Source organism: Heterodontus francisci, chromosome 3, assembly GCF_036365525.1.
Source record: "Heterodontus francisci isolate sHetFra1 chromosome 3, sHetFra1.hap1, whole genome shotgun sequence".
Taxonomy (NCBI): domain Eukaryota; kingdom Metazoa; phylum Chordata; class Chondrichthyes; order Heterodontiformes; family Heterodontidae; genus Heterodontus; species Heterodontus francisci.
The window spans coordinates 142417935-142430858 of record NC_090373.1 but is presented as its reverse complement, the minus strand read 5'-3'; the positions used below and the strand labels follow the sequence as shown (position 1 = coordinate 142430858).

Below are 12924 nucleotides of genomic sequence, written 5' to 3'. Positions count from 1 at the left end.
CTGACACTTCCCTTCCCTTCCTCGACTTCTCTGTCTCCATCTCTGGGGATAGGTTGTCTACTAATATCCATTATAAGCCCACCGACTCCCACAGGTACCTCGACTACACTTCTTCACACCCTACCTCCTGTAAGGACTCTATTCCATTCTCCCAGTTTCTCCGTCTCTGACGCATCTGCTCTGATGATGCTACCTTCCATGACGGTGCTTCTGATATGACCTCCTTTTTCCTGAACCGAGGATTTCCCCCCACTGTGGTTGACAGGGCCCTCAACCGTGTCCGGCCCATTCCCCGCACCTCTACCCTCACCCCTTCCCCTCCCTCTCAGAACCGTGACAGGGTTCCCCTTGTCCTCACTTTTCCCCCCATCAGCCTCCATATCCAAAGGATCATCCTCCGCCATTTCCGCCACCTCCAGCGTGATGCCACTACCAGTCGCATCTTCCCCTCCCTTCCCCTGTCAGCATTCCGAAGGGATCGTTCCCTCCGCGACACCCTGGTCCACTCCTCCATTACCCCCACCACCTCGTCCCCGTCCCATGGCACCTTCCCCTGCAATCGCAGGAGGTGTAATACCTGCCCATTTACCTCCTCTCTCCTCACTATCCCCAAACACTCCTTTCAGGTGAAGCAGCGATTTACTTGTACTTCTTTCAATGTAGTATACTGTATTCGCTGCTCACAGTGTGGTCTCCTCTACATTGGGGAGACCAAGCGCAGACTGGGTGACCGCTTTGCGGAACATCTCCGCTCAGTCCACAAGCAGGACCCTGAGCTTCCGGTTGCTTGCCATTTCAACACTCCCCCCTGCTCTCATGCTCACATCTCTGTCCTGGGATTGCTGCAGTGTTCCAGTGAACATCAACGCAAGCTCGAGGAACAGCATCTCATTTATCGATTAGGCACACTACAGCCTGCCGGACTGAACATTGAGTTCAATAATTTCAGAGCATGACAGCCCCCCATTTTGCTTTCATTTTTAGTCATTTTTTCTTCCTTTTTTCTTTTTTTTACATTCTTTTTGACATTTTTTACAATTTTTTTTTTTTGCATTTATTTCATTTCATCTTAGTCTGTTCAGTTTGCTTACCCACTGTTTTTTTCAGATTTGCACTTGCTGCTGTTCAATATTCAGTATATTAATACCTAATCTGTACTAATGCTTTGTCTTTCAACACACCATTAACATATTGTTTGCCTTTGCTCCGTGACCTTTTGGTCAGCTATGTGGCCTGGTCCAATCTAGACCTCCTTTGTTATCTCTCGCCCCACCCTCACCTCACTTGCTTATAACCTGTGACTTTTCTAATATTTGTCAGTTCCGAAGAAGGGTCACTGACCCGAAACGTTAACTCTGCTTCTCTTTTCACAGATGCTGCCAGACCTGCTGAGTGGTTCCAGCATTTCTTGTTTTTATTTCAGATTTCCAGCATACGCAGTATTTTGCTTTTATTTCACTATAGTAGTGTTTGTTTCAAGCCATCCAACTATGCCACAGCAGCATTGATTTTCTTTATATATTTGTGATGTTTAAGATTTGCTTTTGCCATCTTGAGCAGAGTAATATACAATCACCATTGCTGTAAGTATGTGTGTGGATGTCAGGTGAGGTCAGAGCTGGGTGTTACTAATTCACATGAGGAACAGCACTTGAGTGAGATACTGAAAAACATGCTAATGCTTGTGGAAACCTACTTTTGCACAAGTCACTACTCTCAGAAAAGGAATGGTGCTGCATTTGACACTTTCTAGCACTATTTTTTCCACAGAAAAGATTTGTGATGTGTTCTAAAGCATAGTGTATTCGTGGAAGAAAAATGTTCGGAGATAATTCAATTAACATCTTAATAACTTTGGTGTTTCCACATAGACTAAATAATAATCAGTTCTTTAACTTGTTTGAGTAATCACTAAACTCCTTGTTGCCACTATGTTGGGAGTTATTGATGGCAGGCAGCAGCATGTCTGGAGACCTCCCCTTCCAACTGTGAACAGAGGAAAGTAAAACAGACACAGGTAATCAGGATTTCAAAACAGAATGCTGCAAGGCAGTCTGGTGCTAAAGCTGCAGAAATTAGAAATGCTGGAGGGCAGTTAGAAGTAATCATGTTTAGGTCCAGTAATATGATTCACTGTGGAGATGGGCAGAGTATTTATTTTACATTATTATGCAACCGTAAGTTGTATTGATTTGAATGAAGTGAGTCCAACCATAACTCTTCTGCATGTTTACTTTCATTGATGGAAGACAAGTTAAGAAAGAATATGCAAATGAGACTGAAAAGACAATTGATGTGAACTTTTTTTTGTATGTTTCTGTTCTTCGCACAGAAAAGTCAAACTAATTTTTGCAGACGTACTCAGCTGAATATTGCTTATCTGATTCACAAAATAGCCTGGCGTTATTCTTGTAGAATAAAGAGGTGAATCTTTACAGCATGTTCACTTTTCATTGTAGGTTGAACAGAATCCAGTTTTGGGATTTGTTGCCATAGCCATTGCAGTATTGTGTTCTGGATTTGCTGGTAAGTAGATGTTACCTGATATTTAACACATCATCATCTCCTTCCCATTTGAGTAAGATAATACCATGCACAACCAAGAAACTTTTATTTTTGGCATTTTGTATTGCTATGTCAACTCTTGATTAAAGATCAGATCATCCCTTAATCTTGGGATTATGAATACAACCCTATTTTGTGTAATCTGTCCTTGTAATTTAATCCTTTGGAGTCCAGGTATCATTTAAGTATATCTACACTGCACTCCCTCAAACGCAAGTTTATCCTTCCTAAGGTGTGGTGCCAAGAACTGAACACAGTACTCCAGGTGTGGTCTAACAAGGACTTTGCGTACCTGTAGCATGACATCTAACCTGTTTTATCTAGTCCTCTTAGATATAAAAGCCCACATTCCATTAGCCTTTTTGATTATTTTCTGTGCCTGTCAATGACATTTTAATGATCTGTGTCCATGGACTCCTACGTCTGCCCGGACCTCCACTAGCTTCTATCCATTTAGAAAGTACTCTAATCATTCCTTTTTTAGGTCCAAAATGGATCACCTCGCACTTGCCTAATTTGAAATGCATTTGCTGCAGTTTTGCCCATTCATCTAATCGATTAATATCTCTTCGTAATTTTATGCTTTCATCTACTACCTATTTTTGTGTTATCGGACAACTTTGTATGTAGCTCTCTACCCTGTCATCTAAATCGTTAATAAATACAGTGAATAGTTAAGGCTGCAGCACAGATCTCTGTAGGACACCACTGGTCACATTCTGCCAATTAGAGTACCTGCTTATTATCCCTACTCTGTATCCTGACACTCAACCAATCTCCTAACCAAGTCAATAATTTGTTCTCAATTTCATGCTCCTTCCTGAAATGTACATTGGAGCCTAAACAGGAAGATTACCCTTGTCTAAATTAATGCTTAAGCTGTTGCATGTTGGATGGCTGAGTGGCTGAAGTTATGGAAACATTTAATAGGATACGTTATTGGATAATTTAAATTTTCAATAAGTTATTTTGTAATTAACCTAAACCTGGCCAAGGTAGCTTCAACACAGCTAATTGTGCTATTTATCGTCTGGTGCAGGAGTAATGGCTTTCACAATATTAACAAGGGGCAGTAACAAAATAGCGGTAGAGGTCTCTGGGGATGACTCAGAACTTATTGCAAACGTACGAAAGGGTAGAGGGTTCCCTGCATGAGATTTCTGAAGGGCAAAGACAAATGAGCAAGAGATCCTGTGTAGATTGAATATTACAGAACTAGCTGGGGCTAAATGGACCAATCCCCATTTGGAGACTTGCGCATTAAGGCTGCACAGAGTACAGCTTGAGACAGCACAGTAGTCTTTTAAAGGACTTTACAACAATGGAAATTGAAAATAGCTATGGCATAGGAACTGGAAATGTTTCGAAAGTTAGTGATTCGTCAGGTATATTGTAAAAGAAGTGCTAAAGGTAGTGAGTGACATTCACTGTGCTGGACAACAGGGTATTAAGTGCACAAAGAGCAGATTACAGCTCTTTTAAGCCTGTTATCTCCCAGGATATGGTTGGACTGCTGATCTTGGGCTGGAGCTCAGGGTGAGTTCCATGTCACTCCAGTATAAGTGCAAAAGTGTAACCCTGGGTTGAGAGTGGTTAGGATTTTAGGGGTTAACTGATCTGGTGTATTAGTATCTTACAGTGTGGGTCTAACATCGTCCTTGTCATTTTTATATTCAGCCAATCACTTTCATTTTTCTCCATTGTAGGTGTTTACTTTGAGAAGGTTTTGAAAAGTTCTGATACCTCTCTGTGGGTGCGGAACATACAGATGTATATCTCTGGCATTGTGGTAACTGCAGTTGGAGTTTATGTGAGTGATGGTGCCGAAGTGATGGAGAAGGGCTTTTTCTTTGGATATACCCACTGGGTCTGGTTTGTTGTATGTGAGTACTGTTCTATTCATAATAAAGTGTGGGATGGTAGCATAGTGTTAGATTACTGGACTAATAATCCAGAGGCCCAGACTAAGGCTCTGGAGGCACAAGTTCACATCCCACCATGGCAGCTGGGGGAATTTAAATTCAATTATTTAACAATCATGAATAAAATGCTAGTCTCATTAATACTGATCATGAAACTACCGGATTGTTGTAAAAAACCCATCTGGTTCACTGAGGTCCATCAGGGAGGAAATCTCCCATCCTTACCTGGTCTGGCCTACATGTGACTCTAGACCCACACCAATGTGGTTGACTCTTCAGTGCCCCCCTCTGCCACTCAGTTGTTGGCGACTCACCACCACCTTCTGAAGGGCAGTTAGGGATAGGCAATAAATGCTGACCTTGCCAGCGACGCTCACATCCCAAGAATGAATAAAAAAGTGCAATTGTTTTAATATAAATTATAAAATCAGGAATCTCTGCGAACTCCCAAACATGAAACTGTCTGTGTACACTAAATAAATGACAAAGCATTGCACTTATAGAAGAAGCTTGACTGGCCTTAAATGGCCTAAAGCACTTTTACACAGTCAGAATTTTTGTATCCTTTTGGAAAGGTGACTTTTGTCTGTTGCTGTTCTGTACTTTTTTATATTTCACATCAGGACACGATCTCCCCTGTGCAACGAAAACTGATAGACTTGGTAGAAAACTTTTTAGCTATAGCTGAGAGACTAGTGAAGAATTAAATAAAAAAAGCAGTAATTAATGCTATGATGAAACTCTGCAGTGATGTAACCAATCTCCATTTTGGCATCGTCGTTCCTTCACTGTCTCTAGGTCAAAATCCTGGAACTCCCTTCCTATCAGCACTGTGGGTGTACCTGCAGTGTTTCAAGAAGGCAGCTCACCACCACCTTCTCCAGGGCAATTAGGGATGGGCAATAAATGCTGGCCTTGCCAGCAATGCCCATATCCCATGAAACAAATTAAAAATAGGCTAGATAGTTGGCAGATGTAGTTCAATGTAGAAAAATATAAAATAACACATTTGAGGAAAGGAAATATCCTGAAATGGTAAGATTTATGTGGAGTAAAGGAACAGTTGTTTGCAGACACAATTCTTTAAAGGTGGCTATGCAAATAGATAAGGCCATAAACGAACATTGATCTTGTATCTTGAGACATGGAATTTTACTTTTTGGTGGAATCCCAGTACATTTTCAGAGAGACAAGTGCCCATTGCAATCTAGGCCAGTTTTCTGGGTCATTGTGATTTCAGTAATTTGGATGGCGACGCTTGGTAGGATTCCTCCGTTGGGAAGCCTACCCTGAGCTGGAATTGGAAAATTGCTGTGGGAGCTCCTGAATACTTAGCTACCATGCATTGTGGCCTGTGGACTCTTTGGCTGCCTAGAAAATGCCTTATCATATGCAGTCAGTTGTTGCTGTGGCTCTTTTAAACTTTAAACCTCCCTTTGTTGCTTTAGCTGCCCTAGATGCCAGGATTGAAAATGATCCTAGGGCCCAGCATTACTAAGGTGCAAATGTTATAGTCATTCTAGAATCATGTTTTCATGGATCTGTGGCACTCAGTTTACAGGTTTATGCTCTGAGCTGCAGTCAGTGAATGAAAAAAATACGTATCTGCGGTTACCTGCACTCCAGTAATGTAGTGTGCATCTAAACTGTAACTCGGTCGTGCTCTTGTTATGTGTCCCTGCCATTGAATTCAGTTTTCATCCCATCCACCACCAATGCATGGTAGTGTGTACGATCTGTAGAATACACTGCATGCAAGCCTACTTCAGCTTACATGCCCATGCCCTCTACCACCAAAAAGATTAAGCAGCACGATCGTAGGGCCAATCATCACCAATTTCCCTTCCAAGCCACTTGAGACATGCATTGATATAGTATCATTGCGGTTGGGTAAAAATCCTGCATTACTTAGCTAACACCGTTGTTGGAACACCATCAGCAGAAGGACTACAGTGATTCAAGGCGAAGGCCTCCCGACCATCATCTCAGGACAGCTGGCCTTGTTGGTGTTGCCCACATTCTGAGTTAACTGTTTAAACCTAAACTATAATTGGTAGGTAACTCTTCCAGTTAACTACATATAACAGTGGATCATTTTATTGAGGTAACCTTTCTTTCATCGCCACAGTATTAGCAAGTCTTGGAGGCCTGTATACTTCTGTCGTTGTGAAATACACTGATAACATCATGAAGGGATTTTCAGCTGCAGCAGCAATTGTCATTTCCACAGTCGCATCTGTGTTGCTGTTTGGCTTGCAGATAAGTAAGTATTAAAATTCATTACGTTAGCTGTTGCTGTTGGAATGATGTGTAGTGATGTGCTATGCCTCTTGAATAGGATTCGTTGACATGAATGCACATTGGGGGTTATTTTGGTGAAAGGGTAAAAACAGGTGCTAAATGCTAATAAACTGGCCTCGTCCTCCTCCCATTCCTCCCGCAAACTAAACACAGATCCCTAAGATCCCTAGCAAGATGCCCATGACCAAGCACTCTCTTTCTGCTGGTGACCCCTATAAGGTGTCCAATGAGGTAGAGTTGCACAACACACACACTTTTATCTGAAGTCCTCACAGAATTTCGCAAATAAATATTGCTTGAGTGTTGAACTCTTGACAGTGTCCCAAAAGTCTCCCACTGTTTCAAAAGGCCTCTTCAAACCTCCAACAGCACGTGAACAGTAAAAGATGATATACCTTTAAGTAGCACTCAAAATCTTCAGCAACGACTTGTTTATTTGCAGTCGCTGTTAGGAGGGGGTGTTAGGTCAAATGCTCGCCACCAAAAGGCTGTGCAGCCTCCTTAATGTATACCACTTGAGTTGCCTGCTACCAATTGGCTCCTTAACAATCCTCCGGGTGGATGTTCCTAGTGCAAGCTTCGACTGCTTTACCAAGATGGTGTCTTGTGCAAAACATGGGCTAAACTGGCGTTTCAGCACAAGATCCCATTTTGGCCACCTCTTTAGTGTCTGAAGGAGCATCGAAAATCGCCCCCAGTGTGTTTCCGGTCTTGGCCCCATCATGCGGGCGGCGCAGTGGTTAGCACCGCAGCCTCACAGCTCCAGCGACCCGGGTTCAATTCTGGATACTGCCTGTGTGGAGTTTGCAAGTTCTCCCTGTGTCTGCGTGGGTTTTCACCGGGTGCTCCGGTTTCCTCCCACCACCAAAAGACTTGCAGTTGATAGGTAAATTGCCCCTAGTAGAGGTAGGTGGTAGGGAAATATAGGGACAGGTGGGGATGTTGTAGGAATATGGGATTAGTATAGGATTAGTATAAATGGGTGGTTGATGGTCGGCACAGACTCGGTGGGCCGAAGGGCCTGTTTCAGTGCTGTATCTCTAAATAAATAAATGAGATAGAGATAACAATCAGCACTTAAGAAACAAAAACTGTGAGCAAGATACTCAAATTACAGAGGACATGGCTAAAGAATAATGCATTTAAGAACTTTTCCTATGTTGTGCAATGTATGAGCAAATGTTAGACATTTTTTAAATGCTAGTGAAGTACTTCACTTTCTTTGTGTTTAATTTCAGCTCTAAGCTTTATATCTGGATCTATTCTCGTCTGTATTTCAATATACTATTATGGTTTACCAAAGCAAAATACAACCACAGTTGAACAGGTTGAAACAGAGAAGTCGAAAAAGCCACTGGTGAATGTCTGATCATGAACGCTTCATTCTGAAAAGGCCAAAAGACGACCTTATCTGCATCTTCTCTCAACCCAGCTATTGGAGGGACATAACGTTTTAAAAAAAAACTCATGTTATTGACTCATTGATGTATTTTTATTGCACTTAGTCCCAGCTAGGTGAAGGAATGTTTTTGATGCAGTATGGCAACAGAGGAACATGCACAAGTTATTTATCAAGGTTATAAAGTTGTAATTTTTTAAAATATGGTATTTACTGAAGATGCTGTTAATACAGTGTCTTAGGTAGGTCGCATTTGGTGATCAAATAATTCCAAAATGCTCTGTTAAGACTTTGCTATTTTTTCGGATGCCATTTCAGGTAGCATATAAACTTTAAAAGTCACATGCTTTTCAGCCATGACGTTTACTATTTTTTCAGTTGCTGAATTGCTCAAAATGTTTTTTCCCTATTGGTCTGTGGAACAGTCCTGTGCAAGGACTGGTGCTACTCCTGTGTAATTTTCTCCTCCGACTACTTAATAGATTAATTTTGAGCTGTTAGTTTTGCATCTGAAAGCAGGCAGTACAGCCTACTTGTAAATCCAAAATATGGAAAGTGCTGGAATTACTCAGCAGGTCTGGCAGCATCTGTGGAGAGAGAAGAGTTATGATGAAAGGTCACAGACCTGAAACGTTAACTGTGTTTCTCTCTCCACAGATGTTGCCAGACCTGCTGTGTATTTCCAGCATCCACTGTATTTTGCTTTTATTAAATCCAAAATATGATTTGGCTTGAATATGTGCAAAGCCTTTTTTTAAATTTATATAGTCACTTGCATTTTACACAAAACCAAGATTAGTTATTTAAATCACATTCAAACTTCAGGTTCTTTTATCTTTCACAAGGTTAAATAGATAAGTCAACAGTGACACCATGTCTCCCACCCCCCACCCCGATCTAACAGGGTAGTGACTGCTTCTAATTTTTCAACTCTAATTCGTCTATGTGCAATAGCATGATATACTGGAATAGCCTAGAGAAGTATAGTTGGTGTTACAGAATTTGGTACTGGGAGGTATTCTGTGAATTATGAAATTTCTTTCATGGCAGTGACAAAATTAACAAGACAATCTGTTCATCCTGTCAAACCTGTTCTTTCCCTGCATTTGGTGCTGCGCATTTTGTTGTGCCATAACTCTTGCAGACATTTTCTGTGGGTGATTCAAGATTTCTCCCAGTTCCAAAAAATTGAGCAAACTGCCCCACCCTTACCAATTTAACCCTCGATTATCAATTAGTTGCTTCACTTACATTGGTATTCTTGCAAATTGTCCGGATAAGTGCAAGCCGTAAAACTTCGACAAGATGCCTCTATTTTCAGCAATACTCAAGTTCTGTACTACCAAACGACTATTAATCCTCTTTTATCTCTGTAACCTTCAGTAGCACGCTGGCTATCTGACTAGATGTGTTTTTATTGTTACAGGAATTAATCCATCAAGTAAAATCTTTTGTAATCCTATTTAATCTTAATGGTTATGAAGTAATGCTGTTGTGGGGAAAAGGGAGGGACTGCAGTGAAAATACTCTGTTTATGAACATCCTTTCTAATCTGAGGCTAAGGAATATGAGAAGGATCTTCTCGTATTCATGGTAAATATTCTCCCCCTCTGCAAAAAAAAAAAAACAATTATTAAAGTGGGGTTTTTTGAAGATTAGGGGCTTTCCCATCTAGGAAATGTTGATAAAAATCAGACATTCATACATCCCTCAGAACAGGAGTTGCATTATCTGTTGTGCCTAAAGAGGTAGGAAACAAAAATTGCAGAGAAGAATATGATTGTATTTTTTCATACAGTTGAAAAATAATGACAAAAGATTGGCATTAAAAAAGGCCTCAGTTGAAATTGTTTATTGAATGAGAAAGTTATCAATTTGCTGCATTCATCTTGCATTTTATTGTAAATTCTTACAATGAAGGAAAAAGTGTATTCATGTTTCAGACATAAGAAAAATCTAATTTTATCGTAGTGGGATATGTAGTATATGGGTTTGAACACTGCAGGCTGTCGTCCACTTCTGTCTGAGTTTGAGCTGAGTTCCTGTGGGTTTACAGTGCAAAACTCTGTAGTTTGACACAGGTTAGCATGGAGTTAGCAGTCCTGCTTATGATGCATTCTTCTGCTGAAGGTGGGGCTGATGTGCTTTTCTTTCTTTTGGAGCACATTGTTGGGCAGAGCAGAGTAACTTTTTAAATCACCCTATAATTGACAAGCGTATGACACATTCACGCCCAAAGGGAATAATATGTTCTTTCAAGTACAGCTGTCCCTTTACAGAGGAGAAGGGGTTGGTATTAATAGCATTTGCTTGGAGTTCTAATTTGAAGGCTGATCGTAAGTTATTGCAAAGGTCTGTACCATGAACATTAAAGACCAAAAAAATTTTTTTTTCTTCCCTACGTGAAAGTGCTTAGTCTCCATTTGAAACTTTGTCACAGGGATATATATAGTCAAAGCTGGAAATTTGGCCTGGCGTGAACTGCACACTGCTACTCTCGTAGTGCAGTGGCACTCCACATCATCATGTGCCTCTTACTATGTAGTTAAAAGATTTATGTAATTGTAATTAAAAACAAAAATTTAGGGAGTAAACCTAAATTTATAGCAGGCACTTCACAAGTTGAAGAAATGTTCTAATTTTAATAGATTAGTACATCTTGAGGAAAATAAAATGTTTTCACCCCTGTCCTTAGGTAAAAGAATGGCACAACTGTTCAAGCTAACAGCTAGTTATTTGACAGTTGATCTTCACCTAGTCGAGTCAATTTTCTTTCCTTTCCCTGATCACTTGGGATTGTTATGGTGATGGCAAACACGAGGGGACATAGCTTCAAGTTGAGGGGTGATAGATATAGGACAGATGTGAGAGGTAGTTTCTTTACTCAGAGAGTAGTAAGGGCGTGGAACGCCCTGCCTGCAGCAGTAGTAGATTCGCCAACTTTAAGGGCATTTAAGTGGTCATTGGATAGACATATGGATGAAAATGGAATAGTGTAGGTCAGATGGTTTCACAGGTCGGCGCAACATCGAGGGCCGAAGGGCCTGTACTGCGCTGTAATGTTCTAATTCTAATTATAACTGGTATAAAATGGTGCATTCATTATAAAGTGAGGTAAATGTAGGTTGTAGTGTCATAGATTAACAGTTGATCATTGCATACATCTTTTGGGGTAATGCCTGTTACTGTACACAGTTATGTATATGTTTTATTCCACCGCCCCTTGATTTTCACAAACCCCTCAGATTACCTTAGCAAAGTGTGGCTGAGCCCTTTGTAACTGGCTCCGTCAATGTATCGGATTGGTTAAATAGTAAAATTATTTGCTCATGTTGAATTTGAACTCGAGGTATTCAAGAAAATGACAAAAACCTCAACATTTAGATCCCCACCCCTTTTTAATTATTTCAGGCAAAAAAACTTGCATATGAACATAAAGGCCCCAATGAAGTATCTATCTGAATTCCTGTGATTTTCCCACTCATTTAAAATAAAAATGTCTGAGCCATTTTAGTGTCAAACATTGCATGTACTGGTTGTTGATTGTCTTCATCCCTGACTTCTCTTCCATCTTAATAAAAGCAAAATACTGCGGGTGCTGGAAATCTGAAATAAAAGCAAGAAATGCTGGAAATACTCAGCAGGTCTGGCAGCATCTGTGGAGAGAGAAGCAGAGTTAACGTTTCAGGTCTGTGACCCTTCTTCACTTCTATCTTGGCTTTTTTCATGAAACTCCTTTAAATGTTCTTAAATGAAGTAGGGCAATAATTATTCACTGACTTTCAGTGCCTTCAGAAGCACTGGTTACCTCGGACACTAATGCTGAGGAAAGCTCCTTGAGTTACTCTAAATGTTAGCATGAATGTAGTCGAAGAGACTTGGCAGTTGGCAGGAAAAAAGACAAGTGCAAGGGGAGAGCCAACTGTGTAACAGCCCCGACAAATAAATTTTTCTGCAGCACCTGTGGAAGAGCCTGTCACTCTAGAATTGACCTTTATAGCCACTCCAGGCGCTGCTCCACACACCACTGACCACCTCCAGGTGCTTACCCATTGTCTCTCGAGATAAGGAGTCCAAAGAAGAAAGAAAGCATGAAGTGGAGGTTACTTAGTGTAGTATTGTATGGACAAATGAGCCTTCATAGCAAACCGCAGCAGTGATCGAATAGGCACTTTTCTGTTGTATTTTAAACCATTATTCTGAATGTAGTTTGAAATTATCTAGTACAATCTAAATGGTTAACTTTAAAACTATAGTCTCAGGGAATCTGTAATAGGTTTCATCCATCATAATGGGAATTTGCTGGTCATTGGGTGATATTTTAGTACTGTAAATGGATGAGTTCATTACATGTGTTAATAAAGACAAGTTAATCTGTAATTTCTGTACACAAATAGTTTGTTCGCAGTTTGATTGGTGGATGGGTTGATTTGGTGGGCAGAGCTTGGCACACACACCTTATTGGCCTCTGCTTCTTGCTGCTCCCTGGCCTTGGTTACTGGGCTCCAGCACCCCTGCTGACACCACTTGCTGATGACACTTGTAGAAAAGCATTCCATGTTCTGATCATTTATGCGAAGAACTTCTATGTAACTTTTCACTTCATTCATTCAGTGATAACCCTCACTCTACTGCCACTTGTTACCAATTTGCAATACAGCAGAAACTGTTTTACCGGTTATTTTCTCAAAACTCCCATCATTTTGAAAACCTGTTAGCTAATTGTGGCCCCTTCAT

General features: G+C 40.7%; 1 protein-coding gene across 1 annotated transcript in view; it reads left to right on the top strand.

Annotated features, from left to right (window-relative positions):
• slc35a1 (solute carrier family 35 member A1) overlaps positions 1–12581 on the top strand; it is a 41365-nt gene extending 28784 nt beyond the window's left edge. Inside the window, exons 5-8 of the mRNA XM_068026648.1 lie at positions 2460–2526; positions 4272–4448; positions 6616–6750; positions 8027–12581. Of these exons, the coding sequence (XP_067882749.1) occupies positions 2460–2526; positions 4272–4448; positions 6616–6750; positions 8027–8157 (510 nt within the window). The 3' untranslated portion in view covers positions 8158–12581. The remainder of the gene's footprint in view (positions 1–2459; positions 2527–4271; positions 4449–6615; positions 6751–8026) is intronic.
• Positions 12582–12924: the final 343 nt, after the last annotated feature.